Source organism: Gavia stellata, chromosome 12, assembly GCF_030936135.1.
Source record: "Gavia stellata isolate bGavSte3 chromosome 12, bGavSte3.hap2, whole genome shotgun sequence".
Lineage (NCBI taxonomy): Eukaryota > Metazoa > Chordata > Aves > Gaviiformes > Gaviidae > Gavia > Gavia stellata.
Genome location: NC_082605.1, coordinates 15,161,744 through 15,175,932, shown reverse-complemented (window position 1 = coordinate 15,175,932; position 14,189 = coordinate 15,161,744). Strand labels below are relative to the sequence as shown.

General features: G+C 46.1%; 2 protein-coding genes across 3 annotated transcripts; one reads left to right on the top strand and one right to left on the bottom strand.

The window, feature by feature from the left end:
• Positions 1–846: 846 nt before the first annotated feature.
• On the bottom strand, positions 847–8,518 carry KCTD6 (potassium channel tetramerization domain containing 6). Of its 2 annotated transcripts, XM_059823320.1 has the most exons (3): positions 8,491–8,518; positions 3,403–3,511; positions 847–2,216 (listed from the first exon to the last, which is right to left on the bottom strand). In XM_059823320.1, exons 2-3 carry the CDS (start codon positions 3,427–3,429, stop codon positions 1,530–1,532), a joined length of 714 nt encoding a protein of 237 aa, XP_059679303.1. In that variant the 5' UTR covers positions 3,430–3,511; positions 8,491–8,518; the 3' UTR covers positions 847–1,529. The 2 variants fall into 2 exon arrangements, with proteins under 2 accessions (XP_059679303.1, XP_009814046.1); XM_009815744.2 differs by lacking the exon at positions 8,491–8,518 and having other exon boundaries at positions 3,403–3,566.
• A 589-nt stretch (positions 8,519–9,107) lies between these two features.
• Positions 9,108–13,543, top strand: PDHB (pyruvate dehydrogenase E1 subunit beta). Its single transcript, XM_059823514.1, has 9 exons — positions 9,108–9,251; positions 9,452–9,559; positions 9,631–9,693; positions 9,779–9,814; positions 9,908–10,193; positions 10,948–11,058; positions 11,670–11,761; positions 12,209–12,350; positions 12,680–13,543. The coding sequence occupies exons 1-9, from the start codon at positions 9,108–9,110 to the stop codon at positions 12,823–12,825; spliced, it is 1,128 nt and encodes a 375-aa protein (XP_059679497.1). The 3' UTR covers positions 12,826–13,543.
• The last annotated feature ends 646 nt before the right edge of the window (positions 13,544–14,189 follow it).

The following is a 14,189-nucleotide window of genomic DNA, read 5'->3' as shown; positions in this document are numbered from 1 at the left end:
AATAAAGCTCTTACTGCCTCTTATTACAAAAGTCAAAACCCCTACAACATATGAAGAGGGGGAGACAAAATATGACAAACACACCCGAGGCAGGCCTTCTGAGTGAGAGAGAGGATGGAAAGCTCCCACGTTCAGGAACCAGCAACTACCACAGAAATCCAGACCCTCTCTTACATCCCCGAAGAGCTGTGGTCCACACAGCCCAGACAGCAAAGCAGTTGTGGTAAGAAACACTTGTCACAACAACTTCACGGGAGAACGTGATCCATTCAGCAAAATGGATATCAACTCTCTCACTCCCAACAGCATTCAAGTTAGAGCATAACCAGAAATTCTATTAATAACTATGACAAAGTGCCCAAGATAAGCAGAAATGGCTAACCAAAATAGAGTACAACCACAGAATTTGAGTGCCTTGACTTGAACATCGTCAGAAACAGCACTCTACAGTTAAAATTATATATATAAAATAACTAGATAAATTGCCGACAAACCAGACAACACTGCTTAGCAGCTACAAGTATTTAGGCTCTGTGTTCCCTCCATCCCTACCCCTTTAGCCGGTACAAATACTTGACATCCTTTTGTTAGTCATAATGCAGTTTTCAAAAACACAAGCTTTTTCTATAATGAGGACAGTTGAATCAACTGATGAAGACAAAAAGGAATAAAGTACATCAGTAATGGAGAAGAATGGAGCCCTACCAGAGCATCTGAACTACTCTGCAGAATGGAAAAACAGGTCTTGGGTGGGGTTTTTTTGTTTCGTTGGGATTTTAAGTATTAGAGTTCTAGAAGACAAAAAAAAATACAAAATAGTATTCTGTATTTCACATTTTTATTAGCTTCTTGCTGGCAGGCATTACACTTGGGAATAATATTGCACCAGGCATTAAAAATATGAATTCTACCACAGGGACATTTTGCATTTAGAATCCAATATAAATATTTCTAATCATATTTCCATGGCTACAGATAATATTTGGTTGCTTGATTTATATGCATAGAAAGAAACAGTTGTCATAACTGTAAGAAACTGTACTTATCAAGTACTTTTAAAGGGTGGGATTTGTTTTCCTAGAATATTACAATACTGTTTATTGATTTAGAAACTAAATTAGTCTACATGATAGCAGCTTTCCCCCAACTGCATCTTAAATTCTGTTTGTTTCTTGCTCCCAGTATCGTAGCATTAGATGGATTAGAAACCGTTTAAACAGAGGTAATTTTAGCACTTTAAGTTGCGTCAGAGAATTGTGTTAATGACACAAAATACCCTATTGTACTAATTCTTCGGACTCCCTCTTTCAAACAAAAAGGTGTCTTAACAGGCACATGCATGTTTTTTTTCTGAACAGGAAAAAAGGACAGAGTTGCTAGAGAACGAAACTCCTCCAGTCCTTACTGATAAACAATAAATAGTCGTATAAAAAAAGCCCACATTGTTGCTTTAGTCAAAATCCAGACTCTCTCGGGTTTACTGTCCAATTAAGTTGCAAATCACTGAAGCGGCTCCCGTGAAGTCAGAATCAGTCATCTGTTTTCCGTGCCAGTCTACAGAAAGTCCAGTTATGCTCCACTGTGTTTTCATTGGCACGCTCACTCATATGATGAACTCTGGTATTCCTGATCGTGAAGCCTTGCTTTGTGATGTACTCCATCAGATGGACTCTGAGCGACACTTCTTGGTGGTAATCGCATGGTCCAAACGTGAAGGAAACCTGGCAGTCCCTGGTGTCCATCATATGCTTATTCCACTTTGTGAAGTGGTTTGAAATGCCTTCCAGTAACGAATGGACTTTCGTCGTGATAGTGAGCTGCGTGATGATTACAGCCACCGGGTTGGAGTACTTGGAAAGCTTCCGGGTGCTGGACAGCTCCACCACCTCCTCAAAGGTATCCACGGAATACAGCGGCTTGGGGTCATTAAGACACTGAATTAGCGGTTCAATCTGATAGAAGTCCGCTTCCTTCCGAAGTAGGTCAAACTCCTTGAAGTCCAGTGGCAAAGTGAGCTCTGAGGTCCTTAAAAAGTTAAGAACATAACGGAAAAGTGGTCCATCTCTGTCAATAAAGTAATTGCCCTGAGAGTCCCTGGCAGTGGGGAAGTCTCCCCTGAACATGGCCCCAAGCATTGAGTCAGGATATCTCGTTAGAGTTGTAAGGGATGTCGTATACATGTGTCCACCCACATTTAGCGTGACTGGATCAGTCATCTAGAAAGAGAGAAATTGCAGAGTGTATCAAGCCACCACAAGAAGATTCAATCACCTCGCTGACACAAGTGGCAAGTACTATTTGCAAACTGCAGGCTCTGGAGAGAATCACACTTCTCCCATTCGAAGCCTTTAAGTGGTGTTTAAACCCAACCAAATCCAAGCCACCTAGCAACAAGGCACAACTGGCAACTAGACAGGATGATACTTAACATTCAGAACGTGCATTTCCAGAATGCTTTAGAAATCTTAACAACTGAGCTACTGTCACAGAAGTAAGTTTTGCATTTGGGCAACAAGTTTTTTTCCTAGTCTACAGATGGGGAAATGAGAACAGAGAGATTTCCCGAAGAACAAGTTAGTCTGAATGAGGCCCAACAGTGCTTCTTACTTTCACAATCTGTTTCTCATTCTAGAACAAAAAAAAAAAAAGAAAGAAAAAAAATCAGCTGAACAAGTGTTAAGCCGCTCTCTCTCCCTTGAAAGAGGATGACAGCTCAAGTTTGGACAGAGGACCAAGAGCTCACAATCAAAATAATCCATGCACTGGTTAAGAGGCATCATTAAAACAAGCAAACAAAAAAGAACTTTCAGCTTTTAACTCTAAAAAGAAATATTTATTAGCAAATTAGCATGCTGCATAGAAGAAGGGTGCAGAGCACAAACCAGTCTGCATCAGCTTCCAGACAGCACATGAGGAAGGAAGAGAGAAAGGAACAAATCCCATCTGGCCACCAACCCTAACAACAAGGACTGAGGCCAGCCAGAGAAGACAGACATATGCATGGCAGCAGAATGTTTAGAGAAAGAGGAGAGGAGAAAAATAAGATGTGTTTGGCTAGTTTGAGACAGGGTTTACAAGGAAAAATATTTCTCTTTATAAATAAAATGACAAAGTCTTTAAAATTATATGCAGGAAGCACAAACTACTTTCAGCCTTCGTGTGTTAGGAAAATGGTAACAGTGAGCTTAAAGTGTCAGTTAAGTACTCACTGATGGTACCTAGGAAATATGAATCTGAGCTCTCCCCACAAATAGCATGTGAGGTGAAGCACTCCAGAGAATATAACACACACAGTTTTTTCTTCCCACATGACTGAAGCTCTGGATATACACAAGACAGATCTGGAAGGATTCTTACCGCAGAATCTTGAAAGCCCAGTTGTACCGCACAGCACACACTTACCATATATCCCCAGTCTCCATTATCCATCTGTTCAATTGCTTGAACTGTGGTATTCCAAGTTTAACAGAAGGCTGCTGAAAGGATACGTAATTCACCTCTTATTATCTCCCTGCAGGAAAAAGCACACACAAAAACACAAAACAAAGAACAAAACATGGCAGACCATCAGTACCTACAAGAACAACCAAGGGGAATGCTTTCTAATCAAAGGCAGGCTCTCTGCCAGCAGAGCATTCAGCTACAAAGCCACATTAGCAGGAGAATCTACAAACGAGCCTTTCCCTCCTTCTCCCTTCACTCTACCCAGAGGACTGCCTCTGGAGCACATGGGTAATCACTCCACCAGCTGTCTGACCATCCCAGTTTTGTTAAATAACAAGCAATGTGCCTCTCTGGATAACATACATTCACAAATGGACCACCTTTCACCGGGGAAACTGTGAGTACTTTGAAAGACTGATGTCCTTTTCCCAATTAAAAAAAGAAGTTTATTTAGCCACCATTGAGGTCATACATGTGATCCGTTAATATTAGTCAAAATTCCCATGCTCCAGTTTCAAACTGCACAGAAGAATAAATCAAGCATGAAAGTCAATGAACAGTAAGAAGAAAAAAAAAATCTCACTGCGGAATTAATAATTCAGTAGTGGAGAACTGCAATTGATAGCAAGAACATTAATCTACAGACAAAGAGTACGAATGGACTTCAGACACATACACACTCTTGAAAGAAATCTCTTTAGGGACAAGCCAGAGGACATCAAACATGTTTTCAACAATGCTCCAACAAAAGCAATTTGAGAAGTGGTTCATGCCCTAACTTCCCAGAAGATGCTGAACTGCTGACTTGCGTAACAAGAGGATTCTCTCCACACAAGTGCAGCAAGGGAAATCCACAGCCCGGGTTGTGCAACTCAAGGGGGGAAGCAATGACCCCAGACACCAGTGGAGATTTTTCCAAAGATGGCCTGTCGACCATGTCAGGCGATGCATGGACCAGGAAGCCAGTCATCAGTAAGCCTTTATCGCTACCCAGAGCCTGCCTCTCTTCTAGAATTGCTGAAAATTTAGGTCAGTCTGTTTTAAGTAGGGTACAGCTTCTCAGCTTTGTTTATTTTTACATCTTAAAGACCACACAGTTACCAAGACTTCTGCTCCCATCCTCTTTACTAGCAAACTTCAACACACAGTCACCCAGCTAAAAGCAGCATGAAGATGTAGCTGAGCCAGAGCCCTACACTCCAAAACAACTGAAGATTCACAATTAACTCCCAACCAAAAAGGTTACTTGCCCTTCTCATTCCTAGCAAATGAGGTCGGTCTCATTCACCACAGAACAAGGCAGCACATCCCACCTCTCTGGGCTCTGCTACCCTGCCCAAACCCACAGCCTGGGCACAACAGCGTCGAGCAGGTCAGGCCTTCGGGGGCCGGCAGCACAAGCACAGCCTCAGCTGCATCTCGGATGTATTAAAGAATAGAAAAAACAAAATCAGTACACAAAAATCATGAAGTCAGACAACAGAAGATTAAGGAATACTAAGATACAGAACTAGTCATACCAGGATCCTATTTTTACAAATTAGGGACAGAGTATGCCTCAAGAAAGTACATTAAAGCACATCCCCCCCCCCCGACAGCAGATAAACCTGGAATGCCAGCTCTTTTGCCAACCTCTGTAATTATTTTGTTTAACTGCTCACAAATCAAGAAGTGAATTCATTCAGGTTTTCTTTATTTGGAACTGTCATTCAAGTACAGCTCATTAACTTTTATCAACAGCCCAGACCTTCCAAATTCCAGCACTTATACGTGTTATTGTGGTCAAGTACAACACCAGTGTAACATGCAGATGCATTAAAACTATAGCAGAGACAGGTACAGGTTTCTGATATTCAAGGAAAACATTCACTTGAAAGTGGAATGATGCAGCCAGACAGAAACTTAACTGGTAATCACGATAGAAGAGATTTGCAGTCTTAATAAAATTAACTGGAATTATACATTCAGAATATTTCAAAGACAGACAGATGTCCATCAGAGTTATTTAAACTGGTGGACAGATACGATGTTATTTTGGTCAATATCTAAGTCCACACCATAGATAAATCAAGACTTTATCAGGGAAAGAAACAGATGACACTGCCTGTCTGTATGAGGGCATGAACTAATCTTTGATCAGAGCACTGCTATGTAACACCGGAGTGAATAATTTACGAGAGCAATTAGCTGAAACAAACCCAGACCTCAACATATAAGTGCCATCGAGAAGTCTCGCTGACCTTTGTGTAAGGACCCAGAATCACTAGGCATGCACAAACTTCCCTGGCAAAGCCAGTGCTGGAGCAAGATGCACAATGCAAAGGGATGATATCAGGAGGCCATCCTAAAATGCCTGACTGTGATCACAACTACCAACTGCTTCCCTCATCAGCCTGGGAGCTCTGAATTTCTAGGCAGCTTCACAGGCAAAAACAGCTCTGTTCAGGTAGAACCCAAGATAAGGACTAGCAAACCACATCACAACAAGGGTGGGGACGTACGCCCTTCAAGATGCACACCCTTTCAACAATGCTTTAATTTCTTCCTGAATGAAATACAGTGATGCATCGGTGGGGGTGGGCAGACACTCACTCCATCCATACCCCGGGACGGGCAGCCTGAAGCCAATTCTCGTCCTGCGTCACACAACAACATACTGCACCCAGGGACAGCCTCGCTAATGTGGCTACTTGTGTCCAGACAGCAGATAACAGACAACATGCAGCCATATCCCAAGACAGCCTGCCTTTAATAACCAGAAAAAATACTCATTTAAGATGAAATTCAGCCAGACAAACTGCTGACACCATTTAAACCAAACAGGATGTCATTCTTTGGTGAGAGCAGAAGTGCACTGATTGTGTCAAACCACAGTCCTGCTTTCGTTAAGCTGCTTCTGCGAGCAGGGAGAAGATATACAGCATTAACATGGTCATCACAGTTGCGGCCATAGCCCAGCACCAAGCACATCCAAAACTAGAAAGGCACAATGAGAAACGAGTACCTTTGAAGAAGAGCACTCGAGTCATCATTTTATACTTCATGCACCAAACTGGATACCTGCATTTATAAAATGCTCACTCTTACTTCATATATTATGACTCAGAGGATTACAAGGCTATTTACCAACAATACTACTGCAACAGGTAGTCCCATTAACTTTAGCAGGGCTTCTCCCAGAACAGAGCTGCTAACCATTCTGCAAGCCGAAATTCAGAGAAAGCAAATGAGAGTCAGCTGAACATCTGCATCTGTGGAAACACAGACACACACACATGGGCTCAGGACAGGCCCAGGGGATGCCAGCAGCACTGCCAAGCATTTACACCGCTGGGACCACGTGCACTGCATTTCGTCAAGGCCACAGGTGACACACTGCACCTGGAGAAAACCACTGCATTGGTATCACATGCAGTTGCTTGAAGGAGGAGCAGAACAGTTAAAAGTCCAAAGGCACACATCACCTGATTTGCTCTGAATGTTTTTCATCTAGTTTTTCCAATAAAAGAATTAAAGGATTTACTTGTAGCACCAGTCTTTAACGGACATTTTTTATTGTAAATTATTATTGGTGACTCACCTGAACTGACAAAAACTAAGCTAGCACCAGTGATGACTGCACTCCACCAAACTGTACAGCAAGACAATAGTCTGCAGAGAAAATCCATGAGGATCCAGCACCATGCTACCCTAACAAAGGGAGCAAGGAGGCAAGCTCTTAAAACAACCCGTTACCGGATCTTCTGGTAATTCAGCAGATCAGCTTCACTAAAGAAAGCATCCATCACCTTCTACACAGTTTATAATGACTAAAACAGTTTATTAAAAATTAACTTAGTTCTTGCTTTTCACGAATACTTAGTTTTCACCTCAGGCAGGAGGGAAAAACGCTCATGCTAGTCACTCAGCATTTTCAATTCTTTATATCTAATTACTTCACTACAAATTCCAAGCTCCTTAAGTTTCCTTCCCTCCCCTGAGGAGCTCTACAACTTCCTGGTTTAAGTTCAGATTCCAAACTTCTATTTTAACTGCTACTAGTTTGAAATGCCCACATCACGATATTACTTCGGCCCTCCTCTCACGAGAGCCAAAAGAAGACACTTGTATCTAGCCTGGTCCTGCTGGCCCTGTGCTGCTGAAAGAACCCCAGGCACCCAGGCCTTCAGCACCCATGACAACAGTTGGGTTTTACCCGTGTCTGTTGCATCTGTGAAACTAACTGGTAGTTGTCTGTGTGTGGAAATGTGTCTCCAAACCGCTCTCGAGGAGGGCAGGTGTCAGAAACACTGAGCCTCCCTGCACACACCAACAGGGCTGGGCATGTGCACGGACCAAGGAGCAACAGCAAGACAGGGGCAGAAATCCTTCCTGCGAGCCCAGGCCAGAGAGGGGCCCAAGGCTTGCAGCAGGAGCCGGGAAGGGCTGGTTTCCATCACAGAGGAGCCAGAGAGCTCATGGTGGAAGAACTCTCCCCAGGATCACAATGATTCAGCAAAGATGCTGGAGATTAACCCAGACATTTGGCCTCCCCCCTTGCAAGTGACCCGAGAGCCCAGACCCTCACTCCCACCCCAAACCAGTGCCCCAGCTCTGCCTCCTCTCCCGGGTGGGGCTGGAGCACCCACTCCCCTCCCCGCAAGGGGCAAGCCCCACGCATCCCAGACCCTCCCTGCCAGCGGTCACCGCCGGGCAGCCCGGCTCCCAGCCCAGCATCCTCCCCGCTCCATCCCCCAGCCCAACCGGCAACAGGACCCAGGCGGCAGCTGTCCCACCCCCACCCTAACACCGGGGCCCCGGCATCCTGCCCCGTAGCCCCGCCCCCGGCACCGGAAAGGTCCCGGGAGCCCAGCCCCGCGCCCTACCCCTCACCCCCACCCGGGACGCGGCCATCCCACCTTAACGCGCGCCCCCACAGAGGGTGCGGGCACCCCGCCCCACACGGGCCGCGGGCGCCCGGCCCCTCAGCGCTCCCCCCGAACCACGGCAGAGCCCCGGGCGCTCGGCCCCCCGCCCCGAGGCGGCCCAGCCCGGCCCGGCACTCACGGGCGCAGCTCCCGGCGCTGAGGCAGAGCCCGGCGGCGGCAGCGGGGACGACTGAGCGCGAGCCCGGAGTTGAGCCGCCGGCGCGGGCGGGGGCGGAGCGAGGGTGTGTCCTGGCCAAGCCCCGCCCCAGGGCACGCCCCCTTCGGTCTGTGTGGGGGAGGGGCGGGCGCCGCCGGGCCGCGAAGCGCCTCAGCGCCGCCCCCGTTCGCCTCAGGGCCGCCAGCCGGGTGGCCGCGCTCGGCGCCTGCCTCGGCCCTGCGGCCCCGCGCCCGGCCGCAGCGTCACCAAGGGGGTCGGGAGGGGCCCGGCCCGGGCAGCCCCGTCGCCAACAGGCGAAGCCGTGGCCGCGGGCGGGGCGCTTGAGCCCGAGCCATGCGCCTCCCCGTCAACGCAGGGCGGGCGCACGGTCGTCCCCAGCGGGCCCAGCCGCCGCCGCGGCCTCCGGGCACCGGAAATGACGTGAAAAAGCCGCGCCGCCCGCCGTCGCGGGCGCCGGTTCTCGCGAGAGCGCGGAGGGGGCGGGGCGAGGTCGCTGGCAGGGCGCGCGGGGGCGGGGCCTTGTCGTCACCGGCGGCGCGCGGCGCCCCGCTGGCTCCGCGCTAGAGGACACGGCCAAGATGGCGGCGTCTGCGGCGGCACTGCGGCACCTCGCGCCGCTGGGCGCCCACCTCGCCCGCCTCCCGCCGCGGGGCCGCGCTGCCGGGCGGCTGCTGCTGCAGCAGCGCAGGGGGATCCGCCTTTCCGCGCCCGCCGCCATCCAGGTAGCGGGGCCGTCGCGGGGAGGGGTGCCCCGAGAGAGAGGTGGGGGGAAAGGGGCTCATCCCCCTCAAGGGAAGTGTCCGGCCCCGGGGGTGCGGGGCGGCCCCGGGGCGGTGAGGTGACTCCCCGCGCCCCTGGTGTGTGGGGAGCCCGGCGGCTGCGGGCCGTGCCCCCGCCCTGCCCGGCTGCCGGTGTCTCGCAGGTGACGGTGCGGGACGCGCTGAACCAGGCGCTGGATGAGGAGCTGGAGCGGGACGAGCGCGTCTTCCTGCTGGGCGAGGAGGTGGCCCAGTACGATGGCGCTTACAAGGTGCGTGGCTGCCGTTACCGGGCCGGGAAAGGGCCTCAGGCGGGCCCTGACTCCTCTCTCCTGCCCTGCAGATCTCCAGGGGTCTCTGGAAGAAGTACGGGGACAAGAGGGTGATCGACACCCCGATATCAGAGGTGAGGCTGCTCCTGTCCCCACCCTGGTGCTCTCCCTTCATCAGCCGCTGCCCCAGCGCTTACCCCGGGTTTCCTTCTCTTTCAGATGGGCTTCACGGGAATCGCGGTCGGTGCTGCTATGGTTCGTAGATTTGCGTTCCTTTACTTCTGAATTAAACGTTTAAACTATTTCTATGTAAAAACATACTAATATGTATTTTAATATATTTAATAGGCAGGGTTGAGACCGGTGTGTGAATTCATGACGTTCAACTTCTCCATGCAAGCGATTGATCAGGTTATAAACTCCGCTGCCAAGACCTGTTACATGTCTGCAGGATCAATCGCTGTTCCCATTGTCTTCCGGGGCCCCAATGGGGCATCAGCTGGAGTCGCCGCTCAGCACTCGCAGTGCTTCGCGGCTTGGTACGGGCACTGCCCGGGACTGAAAGTTGTTAGTCCTTGGAGCTCAGAAGATGCCAAAGGTCTGCTGAAAGCCTCAATCCGGGACGATAATCCAGGTGAACACCGGCAGATCACGGCAATACCTAGCACTCGGTCCTGAAAAGAATGTCTGGTGTTTTCCCTCCTGCCCCATTTAAAACAAAAAAAATTATTGTTAAACCCTAAAACACTTAAGGTTGTTTTACTGCAGCTTTAGGGTACTTTCGAAGGCACAGAAGTATTGATTCAAACACTTAACTTTTTCCTAACAGGCACCTGGCTTGCTAGCAGTAGACTCTAATTTTGCGCTGTTGCCAGCTACGGATCTGTTAAATCTGTTTGGTACCAGTCAGGGAACTTAGAATAAGCATTTATGAATCTATCGTAAAGGGGTTACAAAGGATGAAAATGACTCGGGAGGAGTTCCTGCATATACAGTGTCTGTGTAGCTCATTTTTACAGATCATGAAATTCACATAGTAAATTCAGAATGTCATTAATTAAAAGCAGGACTGCCGTTGTCTTTATTTCCCACAAACATGCATGCAAAATGCAAGACCTTTGTAAAACTAGTGATTCTACTGTCATGTACCAAAAGTTAAATAGCTTGATCTCATTTAAGACTAATGGCAGACATTTTTTTAAATAATTAAGCATTGAAGTGAAGACTGTGATTTTTAATTTTTTTTTAATTGCTTTTGCAAACATACTTGAGTCCTTGTTGCCTGGATGGGCTTAGTATCTTGAGCTAGTCTGCTGCAGTACTGTTAATCATCAGTACAGTCCTCTGCCTGCAGATGTACCCGTTAATCCAAGTATGTTTTCTTCTAGTTGTGATGCTGGAAAATGAATTACTGTATGGTGTTCCCTTTGAAATGTCTGAACAGGCACAGTCAAAGGATTTTGTTGTTCCAATTGGAAAAGCTAAAATAGAACGGCAAGGTAAGCTGAGAATACAGTTTGTTTCCTTACTAACTGAAATATTTGGTGACTTTTTTTTTTCTTTTTGCTATTCAGAATGCTGCTGTCATGGGGCACAGAAAAATATTTCAAATCTCAAGTCTTCTTAATTGTTCTGTTGCCCATATAAAGAAAAATCACTTGATTCTCTACATCTCATCTAAAACTATACCTTTCTAAAAGATTTGTTCCTTAATACAGCGATGGAATATATGATGTCTGAAAAACTTCTTTCCTCACTTTAGTATGTAATTTTTTTCAAAAACACAGATCACTAATATTTCAGCCCATTTGTTCAGAATTTACCACTGAATTATATGAATGTTTGAAAAGGACAATCTGAAAACTATATTATCTCCTCAGTTCCCTGAATTAAAGGGTGAAGCTGGGTCTTCACATAGTCCTTCTGCTACCACTCTTCATGCTATATATGGCCATAGAATACTTATCATTTCAAGTAAATTTAAGGAAGTTGAATTCACAAGAGAATCCTAACATTACCTTGAAAGGATCCTGAGGTCTAAAGAAAAGCTTTAAGTCTTAAGGTGTTCTTTTTTTTTTTTTCTTTTTTTTAACACTTGTTTCTGTTCTAGGAGCTCATGTTACATTAGTATCACACTCAAGACCTGTCGGACACTGTTTGGAAGCAGCTGCTGTACTTGCCAAAGAAGGTGTAGAGTGTGAGGTAGGTGGAGTTTCTGTTGGTTTTCTCTTTCCCTGGAGCGGGGAAAAAAAAGCAGAGGTTTTCTCATTCAGGATCTGCAAAATTCAGTGTAATAACTACAAGCTTCTTATATTTGTAAATGCCTTAAAAATCAGTGAGCCAAGCACATGCATTTCATGTTTCTGCATGTGACCTTTTCATCACAAAATTAAGGCAGAACTGCTAATGACTTTCAGATTGCCCTAGCTGCATGGTAAGCAGAACAAGGACAGTATGTATTAGTATGGTTGTATCTTGATACAGCAAGACTCGCCCATCTGGGATTTCCAGGAGCCACCAGAAACTGTTCTGCACAGTCTCTGCCAGAATAAAAAGTTAAAAATTTTATTAACCTTAAGTCTTGTCTTGAAAATCAGAGTAGATGAAAGTGCTAAAGGACAAAACTCACACGAGTCCCTTTTTTTTCAGGTTATAAATCTGCGTACTATTCGACCAATGGATATTGAAACAGTGGAAGCCAGTGTTGTAAAGACAAACCATCTTGTAACTGTAGAAGGAGGTTGGCCGCAATTTGGAGTAGGAGCTGAAATCTGTGCCAGGATCATGGAAGGTATTGAGTTTTGCAATGTAAATGTTGATCTCATTCCCTAGTCTAAATCCTGACTTCTTGATAAAGCCAGATGAAGGCAAAGTTAGGGATTTGTATCTGAGGAGCTTGAGCATAGCTGTGTCTAGAGTATCCCACGAACTTGACTGTGTGAGAAGAAAGATTGAAATTTTTTGTCTAAACCTTAGTACATTAAGATAAATGAGCAGGAACAGCGCTCTCTGGAATATTAGAGCTACAGGAACAAAATTGTTTAAATAGATTAAGATTCAGAAATTTAATTGAGAAAAAACCGTAGTGCATGGCAACCTGACAATTGTCTTCTGTTTCAGGATCTGCCTTTAACTACTTGGATGCTCCAGCTGTGCGTGTTACCGGTGCAGATGTTCCTATGCCTTATGCAAAAATTTTAGAAGATAACTGCATACCTCAAGTGAAGGATATAATATTTGCAGTGAAGAAAACTTTGAATATCTAAGTTGTAAATATGTTTTATAGTCCTGCTTTAAAAAGTATCAACAGTGTAGGACAAGTTGTATGCATAAATTTGTTGTATAGCTACATGAACTTTTGTACAGTGGGGAAAGTATAGTGACCTCCCAGAATATTTATATGGGGTTACCCTCTAAGCCACAGTTCGTATAAGCAACAATGTGGTAATGCTTGTTTGTTCAACAGTACAGGTGGGTTAGTGCTATTGTATGTGGAGAAATCCGATTCCGCATTCAGAGCGAGGAAAAAAATCCTCCATTTCTGCTTGGCTTGTAATTACCAGACTAGCTGTGTTAAACTGGCTGTAGTGGTGGTTGAGAGAAGAACTGCAGTGAGCAGAAGTCCAGCCCTGGAATGCTGTACAGCTCTCTAGGAGCCCATGGTTGCAAGGCTTATTAAAGGTGAATGATCAAACTGGAATGAGTGAAGCCTTGCTTTTCAGTTCAACAGTTAAGTGCAACTATCTGCACAAAGTGGCTTTGGAAGCCTGCGGTGTGGGCTAAGAGATGGCTAACGTATTTAGTTTGAAGAGCACTCTGCACATGCAGGAAAGCTTTTGCACAAGAGTTTAACTAAAGATCCTGATCCTCTTCAGTACGTGATGGGAAACACTACCTAATTTTTCTTTACTAGTTGCCACATACAGTGATAAAAGAAATACTTGCCAGATGCTTTGCTTTTATGTTTTTGGGTTTTTTTTTTTTTTTAAAAACTCATCACATGGGCTAACAACAACATGCTCAAACTATAGTTCTTACAGTGCAAAATAAGTTATCGTCTTATTCAGACGCACTGAGCCTGGGTCTGAAGCAGCAGCTGTGTAGATTGTGTTTGAAGAGCTGGGAAACAGTCGCAGCAGCCTTTAGGCTGATCACCGTGTACCAGGGCTTAGCTAAGGGGCTAGTCCTGACAGGCAGGGAGAGCTCTGCTAGGCTTTGTTCAGCAGCTTCTGGTACAGAGTGAAAGCTGCCTAGAGGAGTCTGTGCAGTGTGGCTTGCTCTGCACCCCGGGTAGGGTGGCTTTCCAATGAACTGTTGGAGAGGAGATACTTACCTCTGTAACTAGGCTGAAGAGCTCGGGTCCTATTTCAGTCAAGGGCCAGGAATACCTTTCAGGGTATTTCCTTTAGCAGAAGTGCTGTTAGGTTCTTAGAAGTCCGGCTTGCAAGTGCAATCCTAGCTGAATATACCCACCACCACGCTGCTGAAGGAATTCCATTAACATTTTAATAAAAATGACTGAATATCACAGGTTACATGAAACTTTGTACAGACATTCTCTGCATAGTAACAAACACTGATGTACTTGAATTTAAAAAATGGATTATCCATAATCCTTTAAAGTGCAATT